Here is a 20,018-nt window from a genome sequence, read left to right as displayed (position 1 = left end):
GTGTCAATTAAATATGATTCTCTATTCAAGAACACTGCAACTATCGCCCACATTTTCAAATCTCATTGTGACATTGGGAACATTTAAAATCCTGTTCATGTAGTGTTTTTCCAGCCTGTATTGACATGACAAACCCTAATTACTGAAATTATAATGCTTGGAATATGAAATGAGGTTATAAATGCACCACAATAATGATCTTATTTCTACCCCCAATAATTTCATAGATTGACTAAGCTATGAGTCGCAACACCTCAACATCAAATCGTACAATGTGAAACAAGTTTAGATCTACTTCAACAAATGGATTATCACAAGTTCTAGCAAATCAACAACTACAGACATACACAGACCACTATGGAGGGAAATGGGTTGGAAAGAAGAGAGACTTCCTTAATATGTCAATATACACGTACGAGAGTCTTGGAAGTGTCGGGCACATCATGGTCGGCAAACCTACAAAACTAAGTACAGATACCACCGCAATAGAGTTCACCGTAGCAGAACCACCATGGTCAATCCTATACGAGAAGAGGTGTGAGTTGGAGGTGTATTGTCGATGGCATGGGTTACGAGTTCCTAAGGCACGCTCAGCTGAGTTACCTAGAGATTAACCTGCCAACATACTTGCTCGTCTTGAACAAGAGAACAATCAAATGCAAAGGCGATTAGACCATTTTCATGCAATCCAAAAAGCTAGGAAGCATCTAAAGGGGAAGGCGCAAGAGCGAGCCATTAAGTCTATTAATGAAGTTACTGCGTTAGATGATGAAAGAGATATTTCAGACTTCTCAGATTCAAGTAATGATGATTTCCAAAAATTTCTACCTACGAACATTAAACGTTGTTGTTAATGTCTACACGTTATGTGCAATACAAAATGTTGTTGTTAATGTCTGACAACTAATGATTCTTGTGCTTTGGTTGGACAATGTCCTCTGCTTTGTAATGTAGGAAACACCTTAGGAAGTAAAATGCCTCCAGTTAGATATGTTGATGTTTCCAATATTCTGTTTGTGTAATTTGAAATGTTACACACATAACACTTATCACCCAAATTAGATTTATTGTACATTACTTGTTGAGCCCTGACCAGAAATACCCATGTGCTATTACTTCTAACCACTAGTCACAGATTATGGGAAGAGCATTTCGAGTAGCATCCTTGAAAATGACCAAAGATAGTAAACAGTTCTACATGTGCTGTTCAACAGCTCGGTACTATTAAGCCCTGACCAGAAGTACCCATCCACACTCACATGAATACACAAATATGCAACCCTTTGTAATGCACCGTTTTCAAGGATGCAGAGCATCCCTGGAAAGTTTTTGCATCAATTTTGGGGGTGAGCTGTCCACCATTGCTACACTGATGTTTGCAGTGCTACATGTGCTGCTCAATGATTTGGTACGTTCTTTGATTTTCCATTAAGTTTACACGATTTTGTTCATTCAACAATTTTGAAATTTTCATCAAATCAAGATGATCAGTACATTAGTAAACAGTTTTAAATTGAATTTTCACAATTTTGTACATTTGACGACTTTAAATTTGGAAACAAATTTGGATGATCTATACATCTAATGTAATTAATTTTCCATTGAGTTTACTTAATTTGGTATGTTCTTCAATTTTCATTTGAATTTTCACGATTTTACACACTCAACGAATTCGAATTTTTCAACAAATTCGTATTATCTGTACATCTAATGTACACTATTTTTCCTTGAGCTTTCACGGTTTTGTACATTCAACGAATTCAAATTTTTAAACAAATTCATACGATCTGTACATCTAACGTACATACTTTTCCATTGAATTTTCATTATTTTTGTACTTTCAATGAAGTCAAATTTCTCAACAAGTCTAGACTATCTGTATATCTTATGTACACATTCACGATTTGGTACGTTCATTGATTTTCCATTGATTTTTCCCGAATTTCTACATGCAACTAATTCGAACTTTTTCACAAATTTGAATTATTTGAGGCACTTACCATTAGGTGATTTATACGAATCACTCATTTTTCTTTCATGGAGTTTGTCCATTATTCATATGGTTACATATTTTAAAAAAAAAAAAAAAAAGACACAAAAACCATTTAAGTGCAATAACTGCGCCAATGCTAAAACAGTTTATGCAGAAAACAATGAACAATTTTTATGAGAAAAAAGTGAACAGTTTTACTTAATACAAAAAAAAAAAAAAAATTTATGAACGCAGTAAGTAGATTCGAATATACAGTAAACATGATGTGCAGAGAGAAAATTTTATTAATGTAGAAGTAGATTTTATCAATGCAGAAAAATAGATTCAATTATTGTGAAATTCAAACATGAAAAAGCATTCAGATTTGGCGTTAAAATTTAGAAAACATGATTTTACTAGGTGTTTTATGAGAAAACAGCAAACAATTTTTTAAATAGTGAACAAAAAATAATTTATGCAGAAAAGTGAGTGAACAATTTTTTAAATAATGCTGAACAGAAGATAATTTTATGCCGAATGCTAGAAATAGTTTATGCAGAAAACAGTGAACAATTTTTATGAGAAAACAGTGAACAGGAATGCTTTACTTAATGCAAAAAACAAATTTTATGAATGCAGTAAGCAGATTCAAATATACAGTAAACATGATGTGCAGAGAGAAAATTTTATTAATGTAGAAGTAGATTTTATCAATGCAGAAAAATAGATTCGATTATTGTGAAATTCAAACATGAAAAAGCATTCAGATTTGGCGTTTAAATTTAGGAAACACGATTTCACTAGGTGTTTTATGAGAAAACAGCAAACAATTTTTTAAATAGTGAACAAAAAATAATTTACGCAGAAAAGTGAGTAAACAATTTTTTAAATAATGCTGAACAGAAAATAATTTTACGCAGAATGCTAGAAATAGTTTATGCAAAAAATAGTGAACAATTTTTATGAGAAAACAGTGAACAGTTTTACTTAATGCAAAAATCAAATTTTATGAATGCAGTAAGCAGATTCGAATATACAGTAAACATGATGTGCAGAGAGAAAATTTTATTAATGTAGAAGTAGATTTTATCAATGCAGAAAAATAGATTCAATTATTGTGAAATTCAAACATGAAAAAGCATTCAGATTTGGCGTTAAAATTTAGAAAACACGATTTTACTAGGTGTTTTATGAGAAAACAGCAAACAATTTTTTAAATAGTGAACAAAAAATAATTTATGCAGAAAAGTGAGTGAACAATTTTTTAAATAATGCTGAACAGAAAATAATTTTATGCCGAATGCTAGAAATAGTTTATGCAAAAAACAGTGAACAATTTTTATGAGAAAACAGTGAACAGTTTTACTTAATGCAAAAAACAAATTTTATGAATGCAGTAAGCAGATTCAAATATACAGTAAACATGATGTGCAGAGAGAAAATTTTATTAATGTAGAAGTAGATTTTATCAATGCAGAAAAATAGATTCGATTATTGTGAAATTCAAACATGAAAAAGCATTCAGATTTGGCGTTTAAATTTAGGAAACACGATTTCACTAGGTGTTTTATGAGAAAACAGCAAACAATTTTTTAAATAGTGAACAAAAAATAATTTACGCAGAAAAGTGAGTGAACAATTTTTTAAATAATGCTGAACAGAAAATAATTTTACGCAGAATGCTAGAAATAGTTTATGCAAAAAACAGTGAACAATTTTTATGAGAAAACAGTGAATAGTTTTACTTAATGCAAAAATCAAATTTTATGAATGCAGTAAGCAGATTCGAATATACAGTAAACATGATGTGCAGAGAGAAAATTTTATTAATGTAGAAGTAGATTTTATCAATGCAGAAAAATAGATTCAATTATTATGAAATTCAAACATGAAAAAGCATTCAGATTTGGCATTTAAATTTAGAAAACACGATTTTACTAGGTGTTTTATGAGAAAACAGCGAACAATTTTTTAAATAGTGAACAAAAAATAATTTACGCAAAAAAGAGAGTGAACAATTTTTATGAGAAAACAGTGAACAGTTTTACTTAATGTAGAAATTAAATTCATATTTTGAAATTAAAATCTCTGTATTTTACAATGCTTCTATTTAAATAAATAAAAACATAAAAAAGCTACTTATTTTTATGTTTATGTTTATTTGTCGATAGTCCCAAAAAAAAAGAAAAGAAAACAAAAGTTACAAGGTATTCGAGCTTAGTGAGCTGGAGTACTGTAGAAATAAAATAAACAGCATTTTATGTTTATGTTTAATTGTCGATAATCCCAAAAAAAAATAAAATAAAGTTACAAGGTACTCGAGCTTGGTGAGCTCGAGTACTGTAGAAATAAAATAAACGACATTTTATGTTTATGTTTATTTGTCGATAATCCAAAAAAAAAAAAAGTTACAAGGTACTCGAGCTTGGTGAGCTCGAGTACTGTAGAAATAAAATAAACAACTTTTTATGTTTATGTTTATTTGTCGATAATCCCAAAAAAAAAAAAAAAAAAAAAAGGTACTCGAGCTTGGTGAGCTCGAGTACTGTAGAAATAAAATAAACAACATTTTATTTATAAAAGGTACTCGAGCATGTTATACTCGAGTATTGTGTTGCATGGTACTCGAGTATACCAAGCTCAAGTATCACATTATTTTTTTTATTCGCCAAATTTCCACCTCAGCAGTGCCACGGTGGCAAAACTTCTAGGAACTCGAGTTCCAAATGGTACTCGAGTTTGCCAAACTCGAGTACCATAAAAGTGGTATTTCCCTATTTAGTTCCGAAACAGTGTTTTTTTGCTAAAAATTTCTGAAAATTGTGGTATTGGGCCATTTTGGCCATGCTTCAAGTGCTAGACTAAAACAGTACAACCAAACATGGTTCAAGTACTAGCAAGGAACATGCATCGATGCATACCTATAGGTAATTGATTATACTGAAGTAGTTGGAAAAAGGACATGTAGGCACTAAAACTTCAGTGGCACCACCCAACATTTGCAGAACATTCTTCATGGAAGGTCTTAGTAATGTATCCTCCGGCCTTGATTTAGCATCTGACTCTGCAATATGGTGTCAGTCGGAAAGAGTTAAAACTTTCCCACAAAGTTCCTAGTGTTGAGCATAGATGCATAGTTAACTCCACTAGCAACAACATCAGCAGCCCAAACCTGTTGAATGTTTGAGTCATAAAGAACTAGCTGGCCATCTATTGTAAGTTCAACTTTGGATCCTCTTTGGACTAGACTATTTCCATTGGCTGACCAAATTATGGTTATTTCTGGGATTTTTTTCAAGCCATATAGCAAGTAAGAAGCCTATTGCACCAATTGGTCAAAATCCAAAAGCAAAGTTACCGGATGGGGAACCACGGGAAGAGTTATCATCAAGAGCAGTGAGATAAGATCCCAAGCTTATGTTTGCATTAGATTTAGCCGAAGTGGAAGGGGGATGCAGCCAAGGAAAGAACAAGTAATGGATACAGCACGACAGCACAAAAGCCATGGTTAGAACTCAGAAGTCTGATTTTGTTATGCTACAATGAAGATAGTAGTATAGAGGAAACCTCAATCTTATTATTTTTGGACATCAAGCTGAACTGAAAGCTTTCAAATGGTTTGTGGAACTTAGTAGCTCAAGTTATGACTTGACCGTCTTGGGTGTAAGCTCAAGTTCATATAGACTACTTTGATGATGGACTTAGTAGCTCTCTGATGTCAAACTAATAATTTTTTTGAGTTATCTTTCCAGTTATACTGGATTTTCCTCTTGGAAGACTCTTTTGGCTCTTCCTATGACAATAGGTTAATTGTCTCACTCCTATAATCAAACAACAAAGATGTGAGAAAGTTGATGAACAGAGTCTAGTTGACTTGGTAAATCTATTAAGATCAAAATTTCATGCTCTTCGGTAGAAAATGAATTTGTTGATCTCAGTAGCCTATATAATGTACGCAATCATCAGTCATCATACTACTTGGGCTTAAGAGTTTTCTGAAGCGAAGATACTAAAAATCTTACTTGAAATGAGCAACTATATTAGTGAATAATTACATGAGATCTTTGGTTTTTTTTTTTTTTTTAATTGATGCTACCAGACCCATTTAGTAAGGCACCATATCAGACTAGGTTAGACTCTACAAGTTACACTCTTTTTTTGGTCATGATACATATAATTACTAATTTTTCAAACATAAAGTCACATTTATACCAAGTAGCACTACAATGCACTGCAACTTGATATAATATATTGTTCTTGGTCTAAGGTCACCATTTTCTAAATAAACCTGAATTCTCCAAAGAAATAGATAAAGAATGATGCATATTGAAATTTTCGGACACTTCTACTCATATCTCCCTAACCCATTCAAGACCTTCATCAGTTGTAACCATTATTTCATCTGCATTGCAAGAAAATATTGCAGTTGCATTGCATGACCGATCAAATTTCTAAGGTAATCATATTAAATAGCATTGAACGAACATCTAAATTCACCAGCACTCTTCCTCTTAATAATCTCCAAAGAAACGTAATAATTTATTTTGAACCAAAAAAAAAAAAAAAAAAAAAGCAAAGTCAATCTAAATAACTTATTTTGGAATTGTATTGCATATGTTGAATAATCATTGCTTGAGCTTAGATTGACTTCTTCAACATAGTAAGTTTCAGTACATCCCTATAGAACCAAGCTACCTTGGATCACACGTTTAGGACTAGACATTGTTCTAGGACTTGAAACAAAGAACACATAGCAAGCAAACAAATGAACAAACATGCAAACTGAAGAAATTCAATGATAACTTGAAAAGTATATGTTCTAGATGTAGATAATTAAATTTAATATAAAAGTAAAGCCCATTTGCGTTGATGTTGTAAAGACCAAAAATTTATGCTTGAATAGCTTCCTCCCCCAACCCCCACTGGAGCCATTTCTGGCACTCAAAGTTGCAACCACTTGCCCAATTGCTTCAATTGTTGTGCCAACATAAAAAGTTATTGTTTTTATAACTGTGTGAGCTGTGGCAGGGGAGGGAAAGTGAGAGGGACGGAATGTCGGAAAGGGTGGGAGAGACAGTTAAGAGAAGAGAGTCAGAGAAAATAAGAGAATGAGAGGGTTTTTTTTTTAATAAAAAATATTTAAAAATTTATATTCCTACTGTTCGGTCTGATCCGGTCTATATTTGGGACTGTGACTGAAATCCAAATATTTCATTCCCATAAAAACCGGCTTGGGTCCAGTGTTCCTTTGCACTAAACATGTTAAAATTTAGATATACGTCAAATAATTGCCACATGTTCACATCTCAACAGTACCCAACTCTTACCCTTGAGTTAGATTTTGAATACCTTCTATATTTTTCCTGCCTTTTCTTCATGAAGCACATGAGTCGCTTTGAAGGAATAGTATTTTTTATCTTTTTATACAATTTAGTTCTTTTAATAAAATAAACTTGTATCTATAAAAAGAAAAGAGCAATGCCAAATACACAAATTTTGACAATTTACACTAGTTGAATTTGCAAGTTTGTAGGTTCTTATTTGGGCTCATCATTGATATCATTTTTTTTTTCAAATTACTAATAATTAGCCACATCATCATATGTCAAATTTGTCAAAAAAAAAAATTCTATGGACTTTCTAAAAAAAAAAAGTAAATAAAATAAGTGTATCTTTGGATTGGACTAATTAAAAGTAATTTAGTACAACTTTTCTCTTTAGTTATGTTTCCTTGTATTGGTGCTCTTCTTTCTTATTTATTTTTTTGTATATATTGATAGTCGGGAGAGAAAGGATTTGAACCATGGATCTCTCATAAGGATCAGGAGATGTCAATTATTAAGTTTACAATATAAGTTATATAAGTTTACAATGAATATAAAATTTGGAGATGTTTTCATTTCGACTATTTATGTTTCACAATTTTTATTTTGGCATTCAAGTTTGATTTTATTTTCATATTAATTCTATTATTGACTTGTGTTAGTAATAACCCATATAATGCCAAATGTCACTACTAACTAGATTACAAATGGAAATGGATGGTGGGAAAAAAAATATAAAAACGAAATCAAACATGAATTACCAAAATTCAAGTTTTGAAACACAATTGATCAAAATGAAAACAACCCAAAATTTTTTAGTCAAAAGTGTACTTTAGTTTTTTTTTTTCTTTCTTTTGGAGGGGGAGGGAGGGGGGGGGGGGGGCGACGAGAACCATTAGTGCAATTTTCATGATTTTTTTTTTTATAGAACTTATTACTTATAGTTATTACAAACCTTTTGACAAGTAATAATTATTCATCATTTTAAAGAATAAATATCATTTGAAGAAAAGTACAACTAATTTACAATATTTGTTTGCTTTTTCAGCTCAACAATCTCTTAAATAAGTAGAGTTTGATGTTAATTTCCCCCCCGCCCCCCCCCCCCCCCCAAAAAAAATCTACTCAAAAAATTAACACCACATATCAACCAAAAAACTCCATAGTTTAAATTGACAGGTTTTTAAAAGTGTAGGGCTCACTTTAAAATTAGCAAAATTATAAGTTTTTAACAATATAAAATTATAGAATTTAATTTTGAAAGAACTTTAAATGTATTAACCCTAAAATAAAATTATTTTTAACTAAAAGAAGTATGGAGAAGAGTTAGTTATCAATATTACTATTTAAGGTGATTTTTCAATTTGAAATCCTCATTTTCTTTTATTCAAAAATACTCCTACACCTCTATGTTTAAGTAAAGACAAAACTAAAGGATAATCCGGTAAAAATATAACTTTAACTCCCACTAAAATATTACTTAAAAAATAGGGTTACTCTCCTATTGATTTTCAAAATACTTTATTTACTTATGAATTAGATTCTCAAAATAAAAATTATATATAAAAAATAAAGCCACAGGTTTTTTTTCACTTTTTTTTCTTCTCATTTTTCCCCTTTATCAAGACTTAATCCTCTCTCTCTCTCTCTCTCTCTCTCTCTCTCTCTCTCTCTCTCTCTCTCTCTCTCTCTCTCTCTCTCTCTCTCTCTCTCTCTCTCTCTCTCTCGTTTTTGTTTTTATTTTTTCAAATCTCTTCTTCTTTATTTTTGAATTATAAAAAAAATTGATTTTTAATGTACTCCCTTTTTTTCTTTTTAATGATTTATTTATTTATTCATGTTGGTATTTGAATTGTTTTCTCTTCACATCAGTCTATACTACCTTTTTGTTTTTTTTTTTTTTTCATTTTAATGAATGTATTTTTATTGTCCAAAATAAAAATCACTATGCGTATGGTTTAATTGGATAGAAGAAAAAAACGTCTCAAATTGAAATGAATGGAAAATTATGACACTTAATCCAAAAAAGTCTCGTCGCATACACAAAGCAAATATGATGAGGCTAGTTAATCATTAATAGTATAAGATTACTAGGCCGAAAAACACACACACACACACACATTTAGACTCAAACTGGCGAAAATACTATTTTGGTCCTTACATTTTGTGGTCATAGTCAATTTGGTTTCTTTTTGGTAGCAGTCAATTTGGTTTTTATTATTTTCAACTTACAATTAATTTAGTCCCTACCATTAGCTTACTAACAGAAAAATGCTTACGTGGCAAATGGTTTATACAGTTGACATATATTAAGCTTACATGACAACTAAATAATAATAATAAACTCCACCTCAGCAATTAAAGGATTAAAATTCTAAATCAGGAAAAAAAAAATTAAAAACACAAAAATTAAAACATCAAAATTTACTTTTATTTTATTGCATTTTCTTAATAATTAAGAGCTTCCACATCAGTATGTGCAAAAAATTTTCCATTTTGCACATCTAAAACCTACTTTTTCTATTTTACACACCTATTTTTACAAAACACTCACATCAGATTGTCTATTATATACATTTATTCAAATAAAATATTCATTTCTTTAACACTAGACAGTAACCATGAGAGTGAGGTGAAAAAGGAAATGAGAAAAAGAGAGCGAGGAGAGAAAAAAAAAGAATAAAAAAATTATTTACACGGTGAATAGTAACCGTGTATATATATGTATGGTTACTATTCATTTGCAAGACCATTGTGTATATTTAGACAATTTTACAAAGACTAATGTGGGGTTTTTTGAGTTAAAATGTACAAAATTAAGCATTTTTTATATTTTAGAAGATTATCTACGAGCTGGTGTGGTTGCTCTAAACATGCAAAAACCGAATCCTATAACCGATATTTGATGTTTTTTCTCTGATGGCTGAATATGATATCTATGATTCAATTTCACCTACACTAAAAATTAACTAGTCTTGATCGCATGGTCAAAAAACCACGCTATAAGTTAAAACTTTTTTTTAATTAATTTTTTTTAGAGCTTTCACATTTTTCCATATTTAAAAAAAAAAATCCAATTAAATTATTTGCTTATCTATACTACTATTTAAAGGGCTTCCCCTGTTTGGATTCTTATTTTTTTTGTTCAAAAATGCCCCTACATTTCTATATTTAAATAGAGACAAAACTAAAGGACAATCTAGTAAAAACTTATTTTTTTAGTTCAAAGATGCCCCTACAGTCTTATGTTTAAGTAGAGACAAAACTAAAAGGCAATCCGGTAAAAATGCAACTCTAACTCCCACTAAAATATTGCCTAAAAAATAAGACCACTCTCCTATTAATTTTTAAATTAATTTATTTACTTATAAATTATATTTTTAAAATAAAAATTATATATATATATATATATAATAATTAAATACAATTTTTTTCTACAAAATAGGACCACTGAACAAGAAAACTCTCACCCGATAAACACGTCTTCTTTACCTCTCTCAATTCTCAAAACCCTAAAAGTCTAAAACCAACCATAGCCATCGTATCACTCCCACCCATGACTGGCCTGTTACCCATCATCATAGCCATCGCAAAATCTCCAATTTCAATGTTATAACAAGCAGGCCCAGCAGTTACCAAAGCTTCGAGCTCTAGCCCCAGTTTACGCAGCAAGCAGGTGAGATGCTCTAAGATCATGCCTCCAATCTTTCCCTCTCTCCTAAATATTTGTGTTTTTTTTTTTTAATGTTCGATGGCTTTGCTTCTTTTTGTTGATTCCTAGACTGAATTACTGTTGTTGCGAAGCTAATATTTTGATTTTCTATTCAGTTCTTTTGCTAATACTGTTGTTGGGTATTGTTTTTTTGGATTTAATTTTGTGAATTCTTATTTGGGTTCATGTGGGTACCACTTTGAAACTTGATTTTAGTGTATAGTTTCTTTGTATGCATTGATCTGTGAGCCTTTAAATTCTGGATGTAAATTCGAAATTCGTAAGGGATTTTAAATTCCGATACTTTGAGATTGTGTATTTGAAATTTTAGTGGAAACTGAGCTATGGGTTTGAGTTTTTTTATGATTCATATGTTAGATATTGGGATTGGTATTGTTGGTCTCTGAGATTATCGATTTGAAAGTTTAAGGGATATTGAGAAGTAGGTTTGAATTTTTTAATGATTTATTTCATGGTGTGTTTGTGCATTGAGATTAGAGTTTGTGAATTTGGGTCTAATTTAAAAGTGGTCTTGGTCTCAGGTTCTGTTTAAACAGAAAAGATTTATACAAGACACCACTGCTGCATAAGATTGGTTTAAACAGAATAATTTGTTTTCAGAATAATTTAAACAGAATAATTTGATTTCAAACCCATTGCTGAAAATTGTATTCGTTGTAGAGATAGTAAGTGATTTTGTTCATCAAAAATTTAATTTTTTCTGTACATGTTTGATAGTTATCATCATAGAAAGGGTCAAATTTTAATCCATGTTAGGGCTATTTGATTCACTTTGTTGTTTTTTTGTTGTTTTGGAGTCAAAGAAAATTGTTTTCTTGGTGTTTAACCTTCTGCATAATTGCGTTCTTATCATGGTCTTAGATGTAGACATGGTTTGATATTCATGGTTTCAGTTTTAATAATTTGTGAATTTCTTTAATCAAATTCGTGAACTTCAAGTCACTGTGCAAGCATTTTTTATTTTGTGTAAAGATTGTGTGCTAGATAAATGCATATAGTATCCTTAAGTTTCAAGGTTTTTGTTAAATTTTTATATTTATTTTGGTTGGACCCCAATACTGACTAACTGTATTTGTTTCTCTTGACTCACAAATCTCTCTCTCAACCCGCCCTCTGAATCTCTACCTCAAATTGATAATATTTGATGCCATGCTCATCCTGCATAATCATATATAACTGAGTTATATTTTAGATCAAGTTACAATTTCAAAAACAAATACAGACAACGGATTTATGTCTGTTGCTGTGACTGTGTAAAGGGTCAGGGATGCTGTTCACTGCACTTTATTTGAAGTAGTATAGCTCATCTCTTCAAAACTTTTATGGAGGCATAAAAAGACCCCATTATTTATTACCAGTCCTAGTGTCTCTCACCCAGTCTCAGGCATACCATGTATCATTCCTCCTTTTCATAAAAGGATAATTAGAAGGCATGATGACGGGCTTACTTGGTGGTGTGATTCTTCCTGTGACTGAATTATTTTAAAACAAAGTTTTGAATGTGTTTATATCTATAATTATTTATAGCTATGAATTTAGTTGTTCATGCTCAACCTTTACCATTTTGATGTAAAGAATTATTGTAGTTCTTAGTCTGTATGGATCACATTGTTTGAGTTTTGTGTTTTGGTTTATAATCATTTATTGTTTTCGTAATCTTCTGCACACTTTGTGTTGTTATCCGATGAATAAAAGTATTTGGGGTGTGCTTTACTATAAAAGTATTCGATTGTTTTCTTTCTAACTTAATTATTACTTTAATATCTCTACTTTTGTTGAATTTTGCTGTTTTTGTTTTTAGGGTTTTACTTGCTGCTATTTCAATTTGGCATTAAATCTGTTTGTTCTTTTGCATTGCAGAGATACAGGCTTGTGATAATTAGTGTGTGTGTGTGTGTGTGTGTGAGATTGGTATGGCTAGGAAGTACAGTAGTGAGTCGAGTGGGCAAGACGAGAGCGAATCATCTGATTATGAGAGAAGAAATAGAGGTAAACGAGATAGGGAATCAGATAGAAGAAGTGGAAAACAGAATGAGAGACGCGATGAGCGTGTTGTTGATGATGGTGATGATAAGGATAGGGAAAGAGTGAATGAGAGGGATGTTAGGGATAGAGATGGGAGGAGTGGGCAGCGTAGTGAACGTGTAGAGAGGAAGGAGAGTTCGGAGGAAGAAGATGGTGAGTTGGTAGAGAGGGATGTGGGGAGGCAAGAAGGGGAGAGAAGTCGTAAATATGATGAACATGATAGGCGAGAAAGGGAGAGAAGTCGTAGATATGATGAAGGTGATAAGCGAGAAAGGGAGAGGGCCCATCGGTATGAGAGTGAGCATAGACGGAGGGAGAGTGAGGATGGTGGTAGAAGAAGGGATCGACGTGAGCGGCATGATTCAGAGGAGAATGGTGATGAGAGGGAAGGGCGTAGAAAATCAGAGCGACGAAATGATAGGACTGATGATTATAAGCATAGGAGGCATAGAAGGGAGGATGGTGATAGAGACGATAAGTATAGGAGAGATAAGGAGGAGGTGAATGAACGAGAAAAGGGTAGTCGTTTTAGGGAGAGAGAGGATAGAGATGACAAGGGGTTTGAAGATTCAAAACCTCAAAGACAGCCGAGAGTGCAAGAAGTTGATTTAAATGCTGATAATTCGAAGTTGGGCAAGAGTGGAGGAGTTTACATTCCTCCGTTTAAGTTGGCTCGGATGATGAAAGAGGTTCAAGATAAAAGCAGTGTTGAATATCAGCGGTTGACATGGGATGCCCTTCGGAAGAGTATAAATGGGCTTGTGAACAAGGTTAATGCTGCCAATGTAAAGAATATAATTCCAGAACTCTTCTCGGAGAATTTGATACGGGGAAGGGGGCTATTTTGTCGGTCCTGTATGAAATCGCAGATGGCATCCCCAGGTTTTACAGATGTGTTTGCAGCACTCGTTGCTGTAGTCAATACTAAGTTTCCTGAGGTGGGCGAGCTTCTTTTGAGAAGGATTGTTTTGCAGCTCAAGAGAGCATATAAACGGAACGACAAGGTATGTTTCTGCCTGTTTTCAGTTATTTCATTTGATTTGCTGTTGGATGATGGGAACCTTTTTACACTTGAAAAAGATTTTGTTCTAATTTGGTTTACTTTTTGTTCAGCCTCAATTACTAGCTGCTGTTAAGTTTATTGCACATTTAGTGAACCAACTAGTGGCTCATGAGATCATAGCCTTGGAGCTGCTTACTGTGCTGCTTGAGAATCCAACCGATTCAAGTGTTGAGGTTGCTGTTGGCTTTGTCACAGAGTGTGGATCACTTTTGCAAGATCTCTCACCTAAAGGCTTGCATGGTGGGTATGCTGTTGGAATTGAGTTGCTGTCGTGTATTTGTTTAATATCATATGTGTTTATTAGAGTTTATGCAATTATGAACAATATATATTTTTTCTATTAGCATCTTCTGCTTTTCTTTCTCATAATAATTGCATAAAAATCTTTTTTTGGCACTTATACTGTCCTTTCACTTTGTTTATGTAGTTTAATTAATAGATTACTATATAGAAACTGAAAAATTGTAGAAGTAGTTAGAAAATAAAATTCCTCAGTGCATGTTAAGCCATTATGAAGCAAATTATCGTCACCACCATAAATCCCTTGAACACTTTATCTATTGATGCTGGATCTAGCATATGGAGTCTGTTCTTAGAGTGCCATAGTTGCACCTGTATCCTGTACCTTATTTTCTGTCAGGTTTCAGATTGTAAATCTTCATCTTGGAAGGTTTAAATCATAATCTTTTTTTTTTTTTGCCTGGCTAATCATTTTAATCATTTGCATTGAGAGACCAGGATTTATACTGGTTTGGATTTTGCTGCAGTTTTTTTCCATCTTTTTTTTTTTCTTTGATAAACTTTTATTCCAGTCCTTAGCTCAACTCCATTGACTCTCCGTGCGCGTTCATTTGTGTTATAAATGGATTATGCAGTCAATGATTTTGACCATGCCCTAACATGAAATATCTTGCGTTCAATGTAGATCATTCTTTTTAAGGTCTTCAATCTTTTATTTGTTATATTTGTGGATATTGTATTTTTGGTTTCTAAGGCTTACGCATGTTTTTCTTGCTAAGTTGTACTTGTTGCTAAGTGTTTATAATTTTTAATAGTTTATTTATTACTAAGTTATCATCTTTTTTATCGTATAGGAAGCCAGGGAGGTATGGTTAGTTAGTCACATTTAGCAATTTCTCTTCTACATTGAATCACATTTTGTACACTAGACATACAGAGGGTTACCAATAAAGCCATCACTTGCCATGGCATTTTGATGGCTTCGTTGGGCCTAGTCACCAACAATTTTGTGACAGCTCTTCGTCTTCAGTAAATAATGGAATCCTTCAATTAAACAGGGAGGACCTGTGGATTATCTTATGTAAGTGAAAAATAATAATAATAATAAGTCACTCTGAATGATGTTCCTAAATTCTTAGTGTCAACTCATTTTATATTTTAGGTCGTATTGGTATTTATTGGGTAAAAAAATCTTTGTCTAGTTCATTAATGGAATTTCATTAAAGCACAAAAAAGGCACTATTCTGGTACATGGGGAATATTCAAAGGAGTAGTCAACCAGAAAATGAGAAAGAAAGGGAAAAGTACAAGAAATCAACATCTGAAAAACGAATCATCTAAGACATCCATGATGCTAAGAGTGGAAAAGTTGGCTTGTAGTTGATGTCCGCTTGTAGAAGGCCTTGAGTAATATGAACTTGAGCTGTACCACCAGTATCTCCTTTACTTCAAAAATGTGCATATTCCTCTCCCCAAAGGCACCACATAAGTCATAGAGGAGCTACCTTCCAAATATCCCCACTATTGTTTGCCAAATTCCCCTTCCAAGAGGCTAACAAACTATTATCAAATTAGGCATAACCCAACTAACTTCGGATTGGCAGAATAGCAAAGTCCACAGCTCCTAAGTGATAGGACAGTTCATTTCAAGGGGGGGTTGTAATCATGCCTAAATGTGGCATGTATCTGGTTTTTTTTTATAGTATTTTGTAGAATTACCGACAAGGATATAGATTTTAAAAAGTCAAATAAATATTATGATCCCTATTTCAAATCAGATTGGGTGTGAGTTTGGGAAGTGCGTTTTGCGCGTTTCCCAGCTCATGTTTTTTTAGTGGGTCCCGTGCACTGTTCACGGGACCCACAAGTGCTTTTTTCAGCAAAAATAACTTTAAAACCGGGTCCCATGGTACTATTCACACATTTAAAAATTATTTTGCTACAGTGTTTTCAGTTTTCAGCAATAAGCGGTATCCAAACAAACCCTAGGATCAAAACCCTGTGCCTATTCTGATTCCTATCTGACTTGAATTTAATATTGACTGAACCAGTGTTTTCTGATCAGTGAGATGTCTTAGGTTCCACTGGGAAGTTGCCATCCTTTGTTATCTATGATAGCACTAAGTTAACAATTGTCTTGATGATATAGAAACATGGTATCTGGAATAGTGCCACTCATGGCTGTGGCATATATGTAACCTTGGATGGTGGCCTGGTGTTAAATGGTTAGTGTTTGAAAATATTGTTTAGTACTCAAAATTTGTTTACTTATGTAGTACTTATATTATGAAAGACAAGTAGAGAGTTTCTTTTGATTATTTACCTGTTTAGCAATGTCAAACTTTTGGTTCATTATGTTCTATGCTTGGTAATCAATTTTTTCCATGAGATTATATGTTATAATATTTCTATCCTCTTTCTTTTATTTTTACTGGAATATATTTTAGTTACTGTACAGTGTACTCAAGGTTTACACTTCTACAGGAATATTTGAGCGTTTCCGTGGGATTCTTCATGAAGGTGAAATAGACAAAAGGGTTCAATTTCTGATAGAAGGGCTATTTGCGATAAGAAAAGCCAAGTTTCAGGTTTTTTTTTTTTTTTTCCTCCCTTCTTTTTTAGAATTATGGTATGACATACTACTATTAGTGTCCAGGGGTTTGAGGGATATCCCAGTGGTTCCAGAACCTCTTGTGGTGTTTGGGCACTGGGTTTGAACCCCAATCAGCCCCCCTCCCTCCTATTTACCTAGCAAAAAAAAAAAAGAGACTATTAATGTCCAAGGAGCGTTAGAATAAAGATACGCTCTGTGATTTATTCGTTTGCAGGGGTACCCAGCTGTTCGTCCAGATCTGGACCTTGTAGAGCAGGAAGATCAGATAACCCATGAGATCTCTCTCCAAGAGGAAATAGATCCAGAGATTGCCCTTGGTATGGCATTATGCTGAGCTGTCTTCTGCTTCTTGATTGTTCTAGCTATGGTTCTGTATTGATTTATGTTTTTCTTTCTCCTTGTCAGATATATTCAAGCCAGATCCTAATTTCCTTGAGAATGAGAAGCGTTATGAAGAGTTGAAGAAAACCATTTTGGGTGATGAGTCTGAGGAGGAAGAAGGTTCAGATGCAGCTTCAGATGATGATGAGGATGATGATGAGGATGAGGATGATGATGAGGAAGAGGATGAGGAGCAGATGAAAATAAGGGATGAAACAGAGACAAATCTTGTAAATCTTCGGAGGACAATCTATCTAACAATTATGTCCAGTGTAGATTTTGAGGAGGCAGGTCATAAGCTCCTGAAAATTAAACTAGAGCCAGGTCAAGAGGTATGTGTTGCAAGCGTTTCCTGATGTTACTGCTGTAAGATCGAAGTCTCCTTATTTAGTATTTCCTTGTTTAAGATGAAGTCGGGAAAGATAGATAAATAATGAATATTTGTTCACAATTCTCTGAGTCTCTGCAAGTTATTGGTACTTGGCTAGGAATCATTATTAGGTAGAGGAACTAGAGCTGGGTTCTGAGTCTCCTGTCCAGCATAAAGACACCCTTTACTCCCCTTTGCTATCAAGCGAATCAATGAACAATGAACGAATAAACAAGATGGTTAGATTCACTATACATACTCTTAACATTTCAGATTGCTAAGATGTTATTACATGACAGTATAAAATAATTTTTTTCTTTATTCTTAGCTTTTGTTTTTTTAACCCCCATCCCTTAAATGATTAGAATTTATTAGTGGTTTCATGTTCTAAGTTGCCTTGGTGCTTAGATTATTTCCCTTGGGTACTTCAGTCACTATTAGGGGTGTAGAGAGGCAAGCCACAGAGACCCCAAGCTTAGCTTCTTGCTGCTTAGGCTAATTGAGACTTGAGAAGGAGTTGAGTTTGGCTAGAAGAATTCAATAACTCCTAAAATTGAATGCTTAAAATAATAAAAGAAAAAATCTTACAATAATACAACTGAAAGCTTAATAATAATAGTATATTAGCATAATTTATTTTAAAGAAAAAATCTTGAATCACATTCTGTATTACTTGAAGACTTATAGTTGTCTTTGTGGCTTATGCAGATGGAGTTGAACATTATGCTCTTGGAATGCTGTAGTCAGGAGAGAACTTACCTCCGGTATTATGGTCTTTTGGGGCAGCGATTCTGCATGATCAACAAGGTTTATCAGGAAAATTTTGACAAATGCTTTGTCCAACAATATTCCATGATTCACCGGCTTGAAACAAATAAGTTGCGTAATGTGGCAAAGTTTTTTGCTCATTTACTCGGCACAGATGCTTTGCCTTGGCATGTTTTAGCCTATATTCGCCTAACAGAGGAGGACACCACTTCTTCATCTCGTATATTTATTAAGATTCTATTCCAGGTATAGAAGTGACATCAATTTTTTTCCCTCTAGTTTTGGTTTCTCCCTAGCATTTCTTCTGGAAGCTGTTGTACTCACTGTTGTGTTGTTTCTGTTGCAGGAATTGTCAGAGCATCTGGGCATCCGTCTGCTGAATGAGCGTCTTAACGATCCCACAATGCAGGATTCCTTTGAATCTATCTTCCCAAGGGATAATCCCAAGAACACACGGTTTTCAATTAATTTCTTCACATCCATTGGACTTGGTGGCATCACTGAAAACCTACGTGAGTACTTGAAGAATATGCCACGCCTTATTATGCAACAAGAACAAGCAGCATCAGAATCCGAATCAGACGACGAATCTGATAGTTCTGGTAGTTCGGTTACGGGGTCAGCTAGTTCAGAATCGGATCCATCAAGTTCAGATGAGAGTGAAAGGGATGACAGACACAGGAAGCGGAGGAGGAGAGACTAAGGGAATGTTATGGTGCGCAATAGATATTAGGGTTTGACGTTTGCCATTTGTAATGTTTCGAATCAATGTTTTCACATTCTGTAAAATTTTGCATCAATATGAATTTAGCATATACTAATTTTGTTTTTTCCTCTCTCAAGTGGGGGGAAGGGGCTTAATTTCAGGAACAATGCAACTCTAGAGGCTTATCATTCTACTACTGTTAGTTTTTGTGTATCTTCTTCGAGGTAGTTTATTTTATCCACTTCTCTGGGAGTTTGTATTACTTTTGAGCTTAAATGCGTCAAACATTTTTAATGGTCAATTTACAATACAGTTTGAGAAAATGAAATACGTGCATTTTGCATTTGCCTTCGACTTCAGGACTTTAATGTTGAGTTAATGCCGTAAGAAATACCTCATGAGCAATCCGGTCAGATTGCCTGTAAGGTGTTTTTTCGGTAAGTAGTGTGACGATGTGAGTCAGTCCCTTGTAAGATCTGCAGCAAAAACAAAAAGGAAAAGGATAAAAGTGTTGTAGGAGGGATTGAACATTTTTTAGTTGCTTATAATTTTTTTTGATATTTGTCACTGTGAGGAGGCGACTTTTTCTTCTGCCTAGGTAAGGGTGCTAGCTAATTTCTCTTTCCGTAGTGCCATTTGGGCCTATACTACCAGAAGCGAGGAACGAACCCGAGCCCCAGATTGTCCAGGGCTTTTTTTTTAATTGTTATTTAATAGTGACAGAAAATGGGCCAGCAGGTGTGGGCATTTCCTGCCCACCACTTTAACTTATGTGTGTTATGGTGTGCAGCCACATGGGTACCAATAGAACTTGACATTACT

The 20,018-nt window shown here is 33.5% G+C and overlaps 1 protein-coding gene across 1 annotated transcript; it reads left to right on the top strand.

Annotated features, from left to right (window-relative positions):
• The first annotated feature begins 10,734 nt into the window (after nt 1-10,734).
• LOC142607278 (uncharacterized) lies at nt 10,735-19,519 on the top strand. Its single transcript, XM_075778721.1, has 8 exons — nt 10,735-10,972; nt 12,890-14,058; nt 14,168-14,357; nt 16,842-16,945; nt 17,186-17,288; nt 17,377-17,684; nt 18,431-18,736; nt 18,837-19,519. The coding sequence occupies exons 2-8, from the start codon at nt 12,943-12,945 to the stop codon at nt 19,191-19,193; spliced, it is 2,484 nt and encodes an 827-aa protein (XP_075634836.1). The 5' UTR covers nt 10,735-10,972; nt 12,890-12,942; the 3' UTR covers nt 19,194-19,519.
• Nucleotides 19,520-20,018: the final 499 nt, after the last annotated feature.

Source organism: Castanea sativa, chromosome 8 (genome assembly GCF_040712315.1).
Source record: "Castanea sativa cultivar Marrone di Chiusa Pesio chromosome 8, ASM4071231v1".
Taxonomy (NCBI): Eukaryota; Viridiplantae; Streptophyta; class Magnoliopsida; order Fagales; family Fagaceae; genus Castanea; species Castanea sativa.
Note: the sequence above shows the minus strand (reverse complement) of the source record. Positions and strands in the feature narration are given on the sequence as shown.

What these genes read in the sequence shown, in the direction of transcription:
- LOC142607278 (XM_075778721.1), top strand. Translation starts at nt 12,943, where the DNA reads ATGGCTAGGAAGTACAGTAGTGAGTCGAGTGGGCAAGACGAGAGCGAA. An exon ending in AGATCCAGAGATTGCCCTTG is followed by an intron (nt 17,289 to 17,376) that starts GTATGGCATTAT and finishes TCTCCTTGTCAG; the next exon opens with ATATATTCAAGCCAGATCCT. An exon ending in TTATTAAGATTCTATTCCAG is followed by an intron (nt 18,737 to 18,836) that starts GTATAGAAGTGA and finishes TTTCTGTTGCAG; the next exon opens with GAATTGTCAGAGCATCTGGG.